General features: G+C 43.6%; 1 protein-coding gene across 2 annotated transcripts in view; it reads left to right on the forward strand.

The window, feature by feature from the left end:
- The first annotated feature begins 11,310 nt into the window (after positions 1-11,310).
- PITPNB (phosphatidylinositol transfer protein beta) overlaps positions 11,311-13,515 on the forward strand; it is a 28,164-nt gene continuing 25,959 nt past the window's right edge. For both annotated transcript variants that reach the window (XM_052796829.1, XM_052796828.1), the window contains exons 1-2: positions 11,311-11,381; positions 12,562-12,645. In XM_052796829.1, the coding sequence (XP_052652789.1) occupies positions 11,316-11,381; positions 12,562-12,645 (150 nt within the window). In that variant the 5' untranslated portion in view covers positions 11,311-11,315. The remainder of the gene's footprint in view (positions 11,382-12,561; positions 12,646-13,515) is intronic.

A 13,515-nucleotide genomic window follows, 5' to 3' on the forward strand; every position in this document is an offset into this window, starting at 1 on the left:
CCCACCACTGTAGCCTGGCACAGCCCTTTGTAATTTCTTTGCCTCATAGACTGAGCCAGTGCAGGCATAAGTTGGAGCAGCAGTTTCCATAGCATCCATCTTTCACATTGCAAGATACTTGAATGAAAATATGTTTTCATAAGGCAGAGCCTATTGGGGATTTTCTTTAAAGACACTTACCTGCAGGAAGGTCATTTGGCAACATTTAATTTTCTATCTGTGAATTTCTGCTCTCCTTTAGTGGAGTTGATGCGTAAATGCGTCACTAGTTCTAGCTACTGGCAAATGGAACTTGGGGAAGATGGCTTCTCAAAGAAAAGGGTAGGCAAGGGTGAGCCTGGAAGTGGGGTCAGTAGTCGCTTCTGGGGCAAAGGATGCAATTCAGAAACACGGGAACACTGGTGTTGTGCTGAGACTGATGCTCAAACAGGAGACTGAAATTCAACAAGGTGCAAAAATCTGCCTTAGCCAGTTTTGGACACCAACAGTTACCCAGAATTAAAATGCAGTAGCTACCCATAAATTAAAATTGTGCGGTTTAGCTTCCTGTGGGTTGAGAGCTGACACAAATGTCCATTTAAAAGGATACCTTTCTTTTGTCAGCCATAGGGCAGCATTATTCACAATGAAAATCTCTGCAAGTGTAAATGCTGTGAACTGTTCCACAGCCAAACATTGTTCCATTTTTTGAGAAGGAATCTTTTCCCTCCTACAGAAACTGCAGGAGGGTGAAACTGCAAAGTTTCACCCTCCCCTTTTTCAGATCTTGAAATGTTTTTTTTTCTTTCCAGTTTACCTAGTCCTATATTTGTGCAAGCATTTCAAACACAGTAAAGCAAAAGTGGCTAGTCTGCATAGCTATGAAGAAAAATCTGAAAAAAAACCCAGAAAGCTAATGCTCACAAACTAGAAAGCAAATAAATATATTTAGAATACATTATTTTAAGTAAATCCTGTAGTTTTACCTGAATTACTATTTTTGGGCGCCCCGAAACAGAAATATTGTTACCCAGCTGCTTTGTTCTCAGGGCATCATTTTGCCACAGGATAAACTTTAGTCACTATGGAAACAACGATAAAGCCGAATACAACATACTGAAGCAACTTGGGGAAACTTGACCCATGTTGTCCTTCCTACACCCTGTGTTGAAGAGCCGGGTATGTCGCAGTGGTTTGGCAGTGGCTTTGAGAGTAAGCAGGGCTGGGTCCTTGTTCCAGGGATAAGGTCTCTCTGCAAGACACAGTCCTGGATTCTCTTAATTCTGCTGTGCTCCAGCTCTGAACAGCTGAGTTACAACCAGTTTTTATCATTTGCTCCTCATTCCAGGTCTCTTAAGCTTCACCATTCATGGATATTTGTAAAAACCTTCCAGCAGGTTTATCTTCATCACTCACTGGCACCTGTGTTGTCCTCTCTGTCTCCTTCATTTTCCTGTTTTCACTCTGGAATTCAATCCTGCACGTCTCTGTAGTACCTGAGAGACTCCTGCATAAAGATTTGTTGCTACTAGAGAAATCCCTGTTTGAACACACCGAAGCTGTGCGTATTTCCCTTTTCGGATTAAATGCCTAGAGTAAAGGTTTAGTTAGCTTGCCTCCCCTCCCCACCAAGTTTTTCTCTTGCCCCCACTCTGCTCTTTGATTGTTGTATTAATAGAACTGTGTTGGATAAAAAGGGAGCTGGGAGATGTGATGCTCTTTCACCCTCTAGTGAAAGTGTGTCCCAGCCGCCTGCCCCCCAGCCACGTAATCTCCCGCCACATGCCGTCATAAATTGAGTAGTGTCAGCTGCCTGGTGCAGAGGGACTTGGCACCAGCACCCCCCTGAGATATGAAAGCAATTTCTCTCCTCAAGGACTAGTGTTACAGGCTCTTTACAGGCTCGAGGAGCTTCACTGGGTATTGTACTCTTGGGGCTGACTTCAGCCTTCTTTCAGTGCCTCTAAGACTTGTAAGCTCTTTTCATTTTTTTTATTTTTAATGAAAGCTGATGGTCTAATGTCACCAGCAGGTTTGTGGGACCAGAGGGTGCAGGTGGGTCTGAGCCCAGTAACGGCTGAGTCTTGTTCTTTGTTGTATGTATGTCAGTTTGGTGATTAATTTCTGGTGACCTTGTTATCTGTGAACTTGATAAAGGATAAAAAAAATTCTCCCACAAGGGGGCAGCACTGGACAGAGCAATTGTGGCTGCTTGTGTTACACCCTGTGAAAGTGTCTTTCCCTTTGTGGAGGCACTAGCACTTGTGTTACTGGTTTATTGTGTTTTCATTTGTGTGGCAAAACAGGGGCAGCCCAGAGGTAACGTAACAGCAATCCGCAAGAAAAGGATTTGGCCTGAAATACACTGCATACAGAAATTTTAGCTTCCCCACCACCACCTCCCCCCGCAAAAGTAAAGAGCTCTGGTAGCGTTGCTGGCCGCGGACCAACGACAGCGCTGGCAGTGAAACGTGGACGGTGGCGTCGTCAGCTCAGCGACGCCGTCGCGGTGGCGAAGATGCACAGCCTGCGCTGCGGGAGAGCAGGGTCGGGCCCAGCTCCCAGCCGGTCGCCTCCTTTCCCAGGATTTCCCCCGTGCGGCGCGGGGGGGGGGGGGGGGGGGTGTGAAATGAACCAACGTTTCAGGTTCTCTTTTCCCACGGGCGGGGCTCCTGCGCCGGGAGTCGTGTCGCCTCACCAGGCGCTTCCTTCAGCTGGACAGCGCAGCACAAGCGGTGACGCCTCATCGCAAGGACCGCGGTCGGTTTTCAGCAGAGCGTCGGGGCTGCGCGTAGCGGCGGGGCCGAGATGCCGAGCCCAGCGGGCGCGACCGCGACGGTACCCGCAGTACCAGCCGCGCGTTTTCCCGGGGCCGCGGGCGGTTTACGCGGGGGCGAGCGCGCCAGCCGCCTTCCCAGAGGCGCGGCGCCTCCTCGGGCCGCTCCAGCCCCTACACCGGCAGCGCGCCGCCAGCACGGCCCCGCTCCTCGGCTTCCCCGGGGCGGGCAGCTGCGGGGGGCGCCCGGCAGGCACGGCGGGTGCCGCGGCCCCGCCCCCCCGCGCCAGGGCCCCTCCCGCCGGGGGCGCCGGCCCGGGCGGGGCTGCGCGGGGGGGCCCCGGGCCCCGGCCCGCTGTGTGGCCGGGTGCTGCCCGCCCTCCTTCGCCGAGGGACCCGGCCGCGCGGAGCGATGACGTCGCCGCGCGGGCACGCGAGTCGAGGGCGGCACCGGGAGGGAGCCGGGTGGGCGGCGCGCCGCGATGATTGGCTGCCTACGGGTGAGGTGGGGCGCTCGCGGGAGCTGCGCGCCCTCGGATTGGTGGTGGCCGGCGCGCGCTCGCGTCAGGAGCGGGCGCGGGGACGCACGGCGCGGCGGGATTGGGCGTGCTGGCCCGTGGGGGCGGGGCCTCCCCGGAAGCGCGCAGTGCAGCGTGGGCAGGCGGTGCCGCCCGCGCGTGCGCAGTGCGGGCCTGGGAGGGAAAGATGGTGCTGATCAAGGAATTGTGAGTCGGGGAGGAGGCGCTGCCGCCGCCTCGGGGCCTGGACCGGCGCGGCGGGCAGCCCTCGCGCCCCTTTCTTCCTTCCATCCTTCCCTTCCTTCCTCCCTTCCTGCTGGGCCCGGCTGCCGCCGGGTGGGGTGGGGCGGGGCCCGGCCCGGCCCGGCCCGGCCCGGCCCGCGCCCCGCTGGGCCTCCCTCGGCTCCGCTGCGCGGGGCGCCGGCAGCGCCCGGCCCTCCGCCCCGGCCGCTGCCTGCGGGCGGGCGGGGCCTCCAGGGACTGCGGTGTCCGGCGGCCGAGCGGGGGCGATGGGCGCGTCCCGGGCCGCCGCCGCGCGGCTCGGGGAGCGGCTCGGCTGGGGGCCGGGAGCCGGGAGCGCCGCCGGCCCGGGGCGCGCATCTGCTTTGTGCTTCTCTGCCGTTTCTGTGCGCTGGTGCTCCGCGCCCACGTCCCGCGCTTCACCCTCGAGCTGCCACTTGACGCCAAGTGAAGGTGCTATCGACTTCACAGGCACCCGCGCGTGTGCGTGCAGTCGAGTGATCCCGAGGGGTGACCCCCGCCCCGGAGCCAGTGAGCTGTGTCCCCGCAGAACGGGTTTCTCAAACTCCTCCCTTGGAGCTAATGCTTTACCAAGGCGGCGATGTCTGTGTGCCCCTGCAAAGCTGATGGACGTTGCAGGGATTGCTGTATCTCAGGTGCTTCAGAACGGGGACCCCCGCTCTGCTTAGCAGGGAACTCGAGTGGCAGTGGTGACAGTCCTGGCGCGGTGTCGGTGTCCTTCATTGCTCTGCAGTTACCTGTGCTGGGGGTGCTGGGAACGCTGTGTCGTTGGGTAGATCTTTCCCGTAAGGTCTTTTGCTAGCAAACCACCAGCCAGTTTCTTCCTCCCTCCCACCCCTTTGGTTTTATAGTACCTCACTGTCTAGTAATATGTAGTCTCTGCTGTAGTAGTAAAGGCGATGTGCAGGTTCCAAATAATTCAAAATAATAAATAGCAGCAAATGTGTTTGTTAGGTTCCAAAGAGGCTTCCAAGGATGCTTCAAAGATGTACCTAAATTTCAGAGAGTAGGTGCAAACTGACAGGACTGAGGTACCAGCGCTATATCTGGCAGCGCAGCATGCAGAACCAAGTGTCCTGCTCTTCTTGCATTTTAGCAAGACCTTGCATCAGTCTTTGCAGGAGAAGTTGTCTCTCTTGCATTTCCTACAAGATAATGGTGGGCTGTGTACTTTAGAAGTTCTCATCAGATTTCTTTGCTACTCAGCTCTTTTGAATTATTGCATTGTTTGTCATCATTCTTAAGTTCAAAAAAACCTGTTCCTTACAATTCTTTCCTTTAATTCTTCACCTTTCCTTGTACCTGTACGCTTGCTGTGTTTTACTGATTATACTCCTATTTTACATATTGTCCTGTTAAAGACTGAAGCTGAAGTTGCCCAAAAATCCCCTATACTGCCTTGCAAGCCACAGATATGTCCTTTCTGAGTATTCAGTCAGGATCTGCTAATGCCAAGACAGGTGTCTTCTGTCTTTATTGGTCTTGCTAGCCAGCTTTAAAAACAGTTTAAGGACTTTTTATCAGGTAAAATGAGGTATAATAGGACTCCTTATGGGAATTTTATTGTGGCTGCCATTTGGCCATTCTGTGTTTGAATGCAAGTTCTGCTTTCAGCCTGACACTTGCCAGCATTTGAGGCTGATAATGTTTTTCTCATTTTCTCTCTGAAGGTTTTACAGTTTAAATAAAACTATTTCAGTGAGGCACATAGTAGACTAAAATAGGAAAATCTTTATCCAGTAAGGGGTAAAGAAGTAGTTGCATGGAAATTGAAAGACTGAATTTGATCTTCAGGGATAATCGTTTCTGTCTTCTCAAGGTTGCTGAATTTTCTGCCATGTAGGGGGGGGTACAAGGCACTCAAGCTGCTGAAGTAATTTTCGTAGTAGTACCTAAACAAAAACATGTCAAACTTACTGTTCACAAAGTGCGGACACAGCAGGGGATAGCAAGAGTTGAATCAGCTAACAATAACTTTCTTCCTCTCTAGAACAGTGGACAGATTTAACTTATATTCATGCTTTCAGGATGATTATGTTGCATTGAATCTTAATGGCCATAAGGTTTTCAGTAAAGGAGGTAACATCACTTAAAAGCTATAGGAACAATGCAGTTGTTCTATGATGTTGTTTTGCAACAACAATGATTTGTATCATCTTTGTCCATTTTATTACGTAAGGTGAAACTGAAAAATACTGTCTGTGCTGTGTACTGTTGCTGTGAAAAATCAACTTATGCATCCCCTGACATTGCTGTTAACTGTACAGTGTATTGTATTAGAACTGAACTGTTTGCGTAAAATGCACTTGCTTCTGCCACTTAAACGGGATATGAGCTGTGGTTGCTTTTTTAAATGATTCATAACTGCTGTAATTGCCAAAATTCATTTGTAGGCTCTGAGAGCCTGTGCATTTGTCCTTTTAAATTGTACAGACGGGACTGCTTACTGTGTAACATGTGAAAAAAGCTCACACCTCAAAGTTTAAAGAAATTCAGCACAATACAAAGTTATAGCAGAGCTGGAAGTAGATCTTAGATTTCCTGGCTCTTCTCTGCAGCTTCTAACGGTCTTAAACCCTTTTTTTTTTAAACTTTTGTAATGTATCCATTGTTGATTTTTACTTGAATTTGTTGCATTGCATCCATGCAACCTTACTGTCACAGAGCATTTCTAAAAAGAAAACTTGAATTAACCGTTTTAACACTTCCTTCTTGAATGTCTTTGTTACAGTTTATATCTGTTATCTGCAGATGAAGCCTAATTATTCATTTTGTTGAATTTGCTCTTTTCCTCTTTCAGCCGAGTGGTTTTACCTTGCTCAGTGCAAGAGGTATGTCCTCATCCAACCTGCTTTTGTTTTGGGGTGATGGGTGGGAAGATGTGTCTTAATTTAAATCTGACTAGGCTGGATCCAAATGTTTCCTGTGCTGTGTGCCCAGCAGTCTGCCACAGGTAAGTTACCAGTTGAGCAGAGTTAACCTCTTGCAGATTAGTGGATTTCAAAGGAGGCAAATGCCTGTCAGGCAGAGAACCTTTAGTTGTTTCTGAGCCACTCCACAGCTTACAAGCAAGAAAAGAAAGTTGTGAAATTCTGCACTGCAGCAGAATTTTCCTGCTGATCAAGGCATTGAGTGACTCCAAGTCTTTTCCTAAAGGCAAAGGTAGGAATCATCTTCCAAGATCTGAAGCCAGCTGTTTAAATGGTACTGAGATACATTTAAATGAAAGTCATGGTAGGATGTCTGAATATACTTCTGAGGGAAAATGTTACGCTTTCTTTCTTCTGCAGTTTGCATTTTGAGTCCTGTGAGGGCAGTATCTAGTTGGTTAAAAGTATGAATTTGGGAGGCTCAGAGCTGGAAAGCAGTCACTTCAAAATCTGTAACCTAAAAATCATATTTCTTTTATACAATTAAGAACAACATATATACTTTGCTTTTAGGATGAGAAAAATGAAGAATAATGCATTTGGTATACTATACGAAAGTGTTGCATTAATATGAAACAAGCTGATTATAGATCTGGTGCTTGTGATCTACAGATAGATTTTGCCAGCAGATTGTCATACTTTACTAAATGTTTTTTATATGGTGTATTTTACTTCCCTGATAATTTTGCTTGTACTACCACATTTTCACTGGAAACAGCTAAATTTTTGTATGCGTTAAAAGTTTTGGCTAACTTTAAAATTGAAATTTTACTTCTCTTAACTTTTCAGTATCAAGTTGGGCAACTTTATTCTGTGGCAGAAGCTAGCAAAAATGAAACTGGAGGCGGTGAAGGAATTCAAGTCTTAAAAAATGAGCCTTATGAAAAGGATGGCGAGAAGGGACAATATACTCACAAAATCTATCATTTAAAGAGGTGAGAAAAACATTGATACATGTTATGGTCAGTTGATATTGAGTGAGAAATGTTTAAAAGTGAGGGCAGCCTTCCATTGCTTACTATTCTGGGGTACTTACTTGTATTTTTCTACCACTCTGTAATTTGCTGAATTGTGCATGAATGCTCTGGTGAGTGAGAAAACATGTGAAATACAGTGGATTTTAAATATGTGGGACAGAGTAATGGAGAACCGTGCAAAATGTCCAATCTGTGAATAGGCAAATGCATCTCTAAGTAAGAATAATTTGAATGCTTCGTAGGTAGCTGAAATGATGGGTTGGTATCACAGATGCTTTGTAGGATAGCCCAAAAGACAGGAGTGTTGATATAGAAGGATAGAGAAAAGGAGAATGGTTATTGCATTATAAAGGAAGAATGTTTTTATATGATTTGGTATTTAAGAAAGAGTTCCTATTGGCTGAATGCTCTTTAAAAGCACTCTATAAGGCATCACACAAGTTCTTGTGGTGTGGTAGGGTAATGTTTTTCTGAGAGAGAATGAGTAAGGTAAAGAATATTTTCAGAAGTTACATGCATTTCACAGTGGGTAAAGCCTGGCTTATTTGGAAAACTGACACAAAAGGGGTCTGAACATTTAGAGATTAACAGTTGATGTTACTCCAGAGGGCTGCAGTACCATAAAGGCAGCCACATTGTTAGGATTTGTAATATGTTGTCAAGTTGTGAGGATTAGTATTCCAAATGTTTATAATTGGGGAAAAAAGGTCTAGAAAGTTGAAGAATTGAGTATGTTTACACTTGGCTACCTGTGGGAGAAGCACAAAGATGACATGGGAAATAAATGCTGTACAGCAGTACTGTTCAAAAGCATCTGAATGTTTAGTGTCTCAGCTATGTGAAAGTAAACATGAAGGCAAACTTTCTTCAGGGCTCTGTTATGCAGGATTGTTGCATGCAAGGTATGGATCGTAATTAATTTTAGTTGGCTTTGGGCATTGGACTTTCAGATGTGCACAAACTAGAGAGAGACTAGAGGGTAGAAAGTAAGCATGGGCAGCATGACTCGTGTGGAAGAGCCGAAAGAATTGTGTTTGCTTGTTCTAGAAAAAGAGAAGTCCCAGATAAATGGGACATAAGGTTCCTGTGATGTAAAAAGGAATCATCAGTTGTCTTTTTCCCTTGAATCTAAAAGAAAAAAGGACAGGAACTTATTCACCATCCTTGGAGAAAAATTGAGGATGGGACGCTTACATAGATTGAACTCTGTCTGTCCCTTATGCACATGTGTACACATAGTTTGTTCAAACTCACCTACTTAAGGGCGCCAGCCTCAAGTATTCTCCTAGGTAATACCAAATTTCTCTTGTATCAGATTTTGTTACTTTTGTCCCAAGCATCCAATTTTTGGCAACCCTCATGGGCACTCTGTTGGACTAAAGAGGACAATTATTATCAGAGGTGGTAATTCTGCTGCTTATGGTGAGCTGCAGTTTTCCTCTTCAGGCATGGTTGAAATAGCTGAATGGGCTTCCGTCTAGGCTGCAGGCCAGCCAAGTTACAAGCTTGCTCGCTGATGAACCTGCAGTTTTGCTAGAGAGTTTGGAGGTGGCATGTCTTGGGCAGCGCTCTCCCTCAACACTTGTCTTTGCTGTCCTTGAAAAGAAAGCACAGCTTTCATTGTGATCATAGTGCTTCCAAAATTATTTCTAGCTCAATCTCAATTATCTGATTATTACCTTCCCTGGTTTTTTTCTTCATTATTTTGTGATCAGTAACATTGCTAGAGTTCCAACATATTTAACTGTGGGTAACTTGTGCATCATAACCTTTAAGGTGCTTAGGTAGAATGTGCCTTTCTTATTAGCGTGGAAGATATCAGTGAGGAATTTCAGCTGGCAGAAATTTAAAAAATGTTGTCAATGTTTGTTTTTCACAGTAAAGTTCCTGGTTTTGTAAGGATGATTGCTCCAGAAGGCTCCCTGGTGTTCCATGAGAAGGCTTGGAATGCGTATCCCTACTGTAGAACAAGTAGGTCTCCTGTTGTGTGTCTTGCTGTCAGTGTTCAGTTGAGGGATGGTCTTAAACAGTTTAGGAGAAAAGAGGATGCCATCAATTGGAAAATATATTTCAAATTTTAATGTTGCGTTTGTGAGATCTCCTCTTCTGAAAATGAGAGGTGCTTCTGAAGAGCAACCTCGAGGGACCAGTTACTGGTTCCTTCAGAGTCTTAGTATCCAGTGTCCCTAGGGTAAGACTGAAGAGGTGATTCTCTTAAGGTCTAGAACAGAGAGTTTGAAAGGAATTTAATTCTTCATAGTCTGTTAGAATAAGGTGATTGCTTTATTTGAATACTTTTAATCGCGTAGGTTCTAATAGTAGGCTCTATTTCTTTTGTGTTTCTGTTGAATACTTTGAAATATCTTATAACAAACTTCTAAGGTTAAGGCCAGCAAGTCAAAGTCTGCTGAACTCTGCTGACTTGATGTATACAAATGCTGTTAGACTAATTTTGAATGTTTCTTACACTGTGAAGCAATCATTTTATGCGAGACTTTTCAGAAACAATTGTATCTAATAACACTTTGTGTTTCCTTTTCATTTTCATTGCACGTGTTTCCAATGACCAGTTGTGACAGTGAGTATTTGAATTACTATCAGTCCTGTGTTGGTTTTTTTTTAAATATATTTTATCTGTTATTACTGCTACAATTGACTGTGACTCTAGCAAGCTAGCTCCAACCTTTTATATATGCCTTGCGAGGGTTCCTGGCATAGAGCTCCTTGTTACTTTATTTGTCTGCACATGGCTGTAATTAGAACTATTATTTGTCAGAGAAATGTTTTCATTTTTTATATCTTCTTTTATGCCTTTACTTACCATTACAGCAGCATAATATCTGTCCTGGTAAGACATAAGGCTAAAAAAGGGAAAAAAAAAATCCAAATCAGAGGTTTCTACACTCTTGAATGCAGGAAGAGCAATGAAATAAAATCAGTCCCTAACTGTCCGAAATCCCATTTCTGTAAAGTGAAATCCTGCCTCAGTTAAAATGGGTTAACTGAGAATCTAAATGGATCATCATAGCTGGGGGCTTGGGGTTTTCTGGTTTTTATTTAAGATGCGTGGGAAAGAGATCATTAAGACTTTATTTCCCTGTGTATATATTTTGGTTACCTGTTTAAGGAAGCTTATAAGTTTAATGTTAAATTGCTTTATCTGCTCACTTGCAAACTTGATTTAGATTGTCACTAGGTGGATACAACATAAGGAGTAACAAACCAGTTTATGAACTGTTTAGCTTGACTCATCATGATACATGCGCACACTGGTATATGCTTTCTTACTTCTGAAATTGGAAGCGTTCTGTGCTAGTCTTTAGACATACAATTCAGTGGTAGCTGGACCTTTATTATCATAATTGTGCTATACAGTAACATCTAATGTTTATTATCTATTACCCCTGCCTCAGAATAGTCTCATTTATTAAAAATTTCAAGCAAATGTATTTTAGGGTTTTTTTGTCTTAACTGCAGTATTCATAATTTGAAAATTACTTGAACATAGAGGTAAAGAATTTCAGGGTTGAGGAAGGATGGTAAATGACAGTATTATTTCTATTTGTATGCAAGAGTTAGAGATGGATTTCTCAAACATAACTGGTTTTAATTTAGTACTTACTGCTGTAGCTGATACTTAAGATTTAGATACTAGTTATCTCATTGTACCTATTTCTGCATGTAGGTAAGGGGGCTGTTTCTTTTATATTTAATTTTATAATTTATAATTAATATAATTTAATTTTATAATTTAGAATGTGTTGCTAGTCAAGGCTTTGTAGTGACTTATATGTAAATACCATTTATCTAAACTTTAAGCACAGACGTGTAATCAGACTCATGCTTTTTGATTTAATTCTTACAGAATGAATATATGAAAGATGACTTCTTCATAAAAATTGAGACCTGGCATAAACCAGATTTGGGGACATCAGAGAACGTGAGTTGGGATTTGGATACCAAGCATTAGTAATATTTTCAAGATGTAGTCATCCAGATAAAGTATTCTGTACCTGGTAATGGTGGATAATTACTGCATAAAGTCAAAGCCCTACCAGTGATAATGTAAAACAAAGAAAGCATTATTCAAATCCTTCTAACGTGGTCAGCTGTCTCACCTAATGAGATGCAAGAACAAGAAAAGGTTTTTATTTTTTGTGTTGAGGCCAATGTAGATGCTTGATTCTCGCTCAAATATTTAAATAGATTTTCAGTCAGTTCTTTTTAATTTCATGTTCTTTTACCTTAGACATGCTAGTGCTACTTAGGCTGACAAGTTTGTTTGAAAACAGGTTTCACAAGGCTATTGGAGTTTATCTGCATACACTTCTGTAGAGTTATGTATTGAAGCAGCTTCTGCAAATTTTCCAGGCTGGCAATACTCTTGTTTTCCTCTCTAAACAGTTGATTTGGTTCACAGGTCTCTTCAGCAGTTTTTTTTACTATAGTGACAAACATATCCATAAACCATTCACAAAGGAATAGTTGTCAGTATATTTTCAGTACTTGAATGAACTGCAATGGATATGCTACAGAGAAGGAGAATATTTCTTGGACAGCTCTGCTTGCTGTAATTGTAAGTTTAGGTATGCCTGACAGACTACAGGTGTGAAGCTGATTACATCTGCAGACCTTTATATACCTTCATATGACACACACTTCATCTGGTCTGTATTAAAGGCAGCCCTGTGATTTAGGGAACCTACTAGATTTAGTCAGGTTATTGAAACCTGCCATATTTGCACTTTAGAATTTGTGCAGCTCCTTTCTAGATCAAAAAGCTCATGCAGATTACCAAATGGGTAATGTTTCTAATTAGAGCTTGATTTCATTAGCACTAACGAATGTGACGGAAGAATACAGCTTAATCTTAAATCCAGGTTTCCTGAATGCACAAGAAGTGAAGGCTTTGTGCTGGTTTAAAATTGGTTAGTGAGTGAATTTGAACTGTAACTGTGGAGATTATTCCTTTTTAGAAAGGCAGAGGAAGAAAGGATAGGTTTTGAGAACACTGCCTTTATGAAGGCCAGAAAAAATCCATGGCACACATACGTACTGCATAAGGTGCATCGCTGTGTAAGGTGACAGCTTGGAAATCATTCCTTTTTCTCTTTTTGCAGGTGCACAATTTAGATCCAAACACATGGAAGACTGTTGAAATTGTCCATATTGACATTGCAGATAGAACTCAAGTAGAACCAGGAGTAAGTAAATGCTCTGCTATTGGGATATGGATGTAGCATGCAGCTAATTCTATTGATGCTTTGTGTTGATTGTGAATAAACTAAAATAGTATGGAATTTACCCAACAGATAAATGAAAATTGTCTTGAATAGAATCATTCATTCCAAAGTTCCACACTTAGTAAATGCATTTACAACTTCCGTCTACTGAATTTGACTTCTAGTTGCACAACTAAGACATGAAGGGCAACAGGTTTTTGGCACAAGTGTAGTTTTTACTTTTAATTGTAGATAAAGTAATTGATTTGGTCAAGCAAGCATTTATGTGCTCACCATGGTGCGTGAGACCAAGTGCAAGAATCTATCCCAGCTGTCCTGCATGACAGAGCACAGTGTCTCCACCAAGCTACTCCTGTGCTTCTGCTGCTACTTCTTGGTTACAAATTCTTTAAATTAAATTCTGTCCCTTCACACATCCTTCACTCTGGGGTTATGGCAATCTTAAGAGGATCAATCAGGTTTTGCCATTGAAATCTAGACCTGTTTTTTTTGTTTTTAAAGTTTGTTCATCAGAGTAGTTCTCAAGACATGAACTGCTCATCTCTTCTGAAAGCTGTGGGATTACTTTTTCAGTTTCATCTTTAGTGATTGTTTTGACAAACATAAGTGTCCTGGATACGCCCAGAAGTCTATGCACAGGAGTCTGTGGTCTTTTCCCTGAGAACTTTAAGCTTAGTATCTTGATATAAGAAGCAAAAATTTAGAAGGACAGATTTTATTAGTAAGACTATGTGGTTACTCAGTGCATTTGTACACAGAGCATGGGTGTAAATTTGGAAGGAGTGTCTTCACCAGGATTGCGTGGAGTCTTATCTTGCTTACATGTGTGAT

The sequence above is a fragment of the Harpia harpyja genome, chromosome 9 (assembly GCF_026419915.1).
Source record: "Harpia harpyja isolate bHarHar1 chromosome 9, bHarHar1 primary haplotype, whole genome shotgun sequence".
NCBI classification, from domain to species: domain Eukaryota; kingdom Metazoa; phylum Chordata; class Aves; order Accipitriformes; family Accipitridae; genus Harpia; species Harpia harpyja.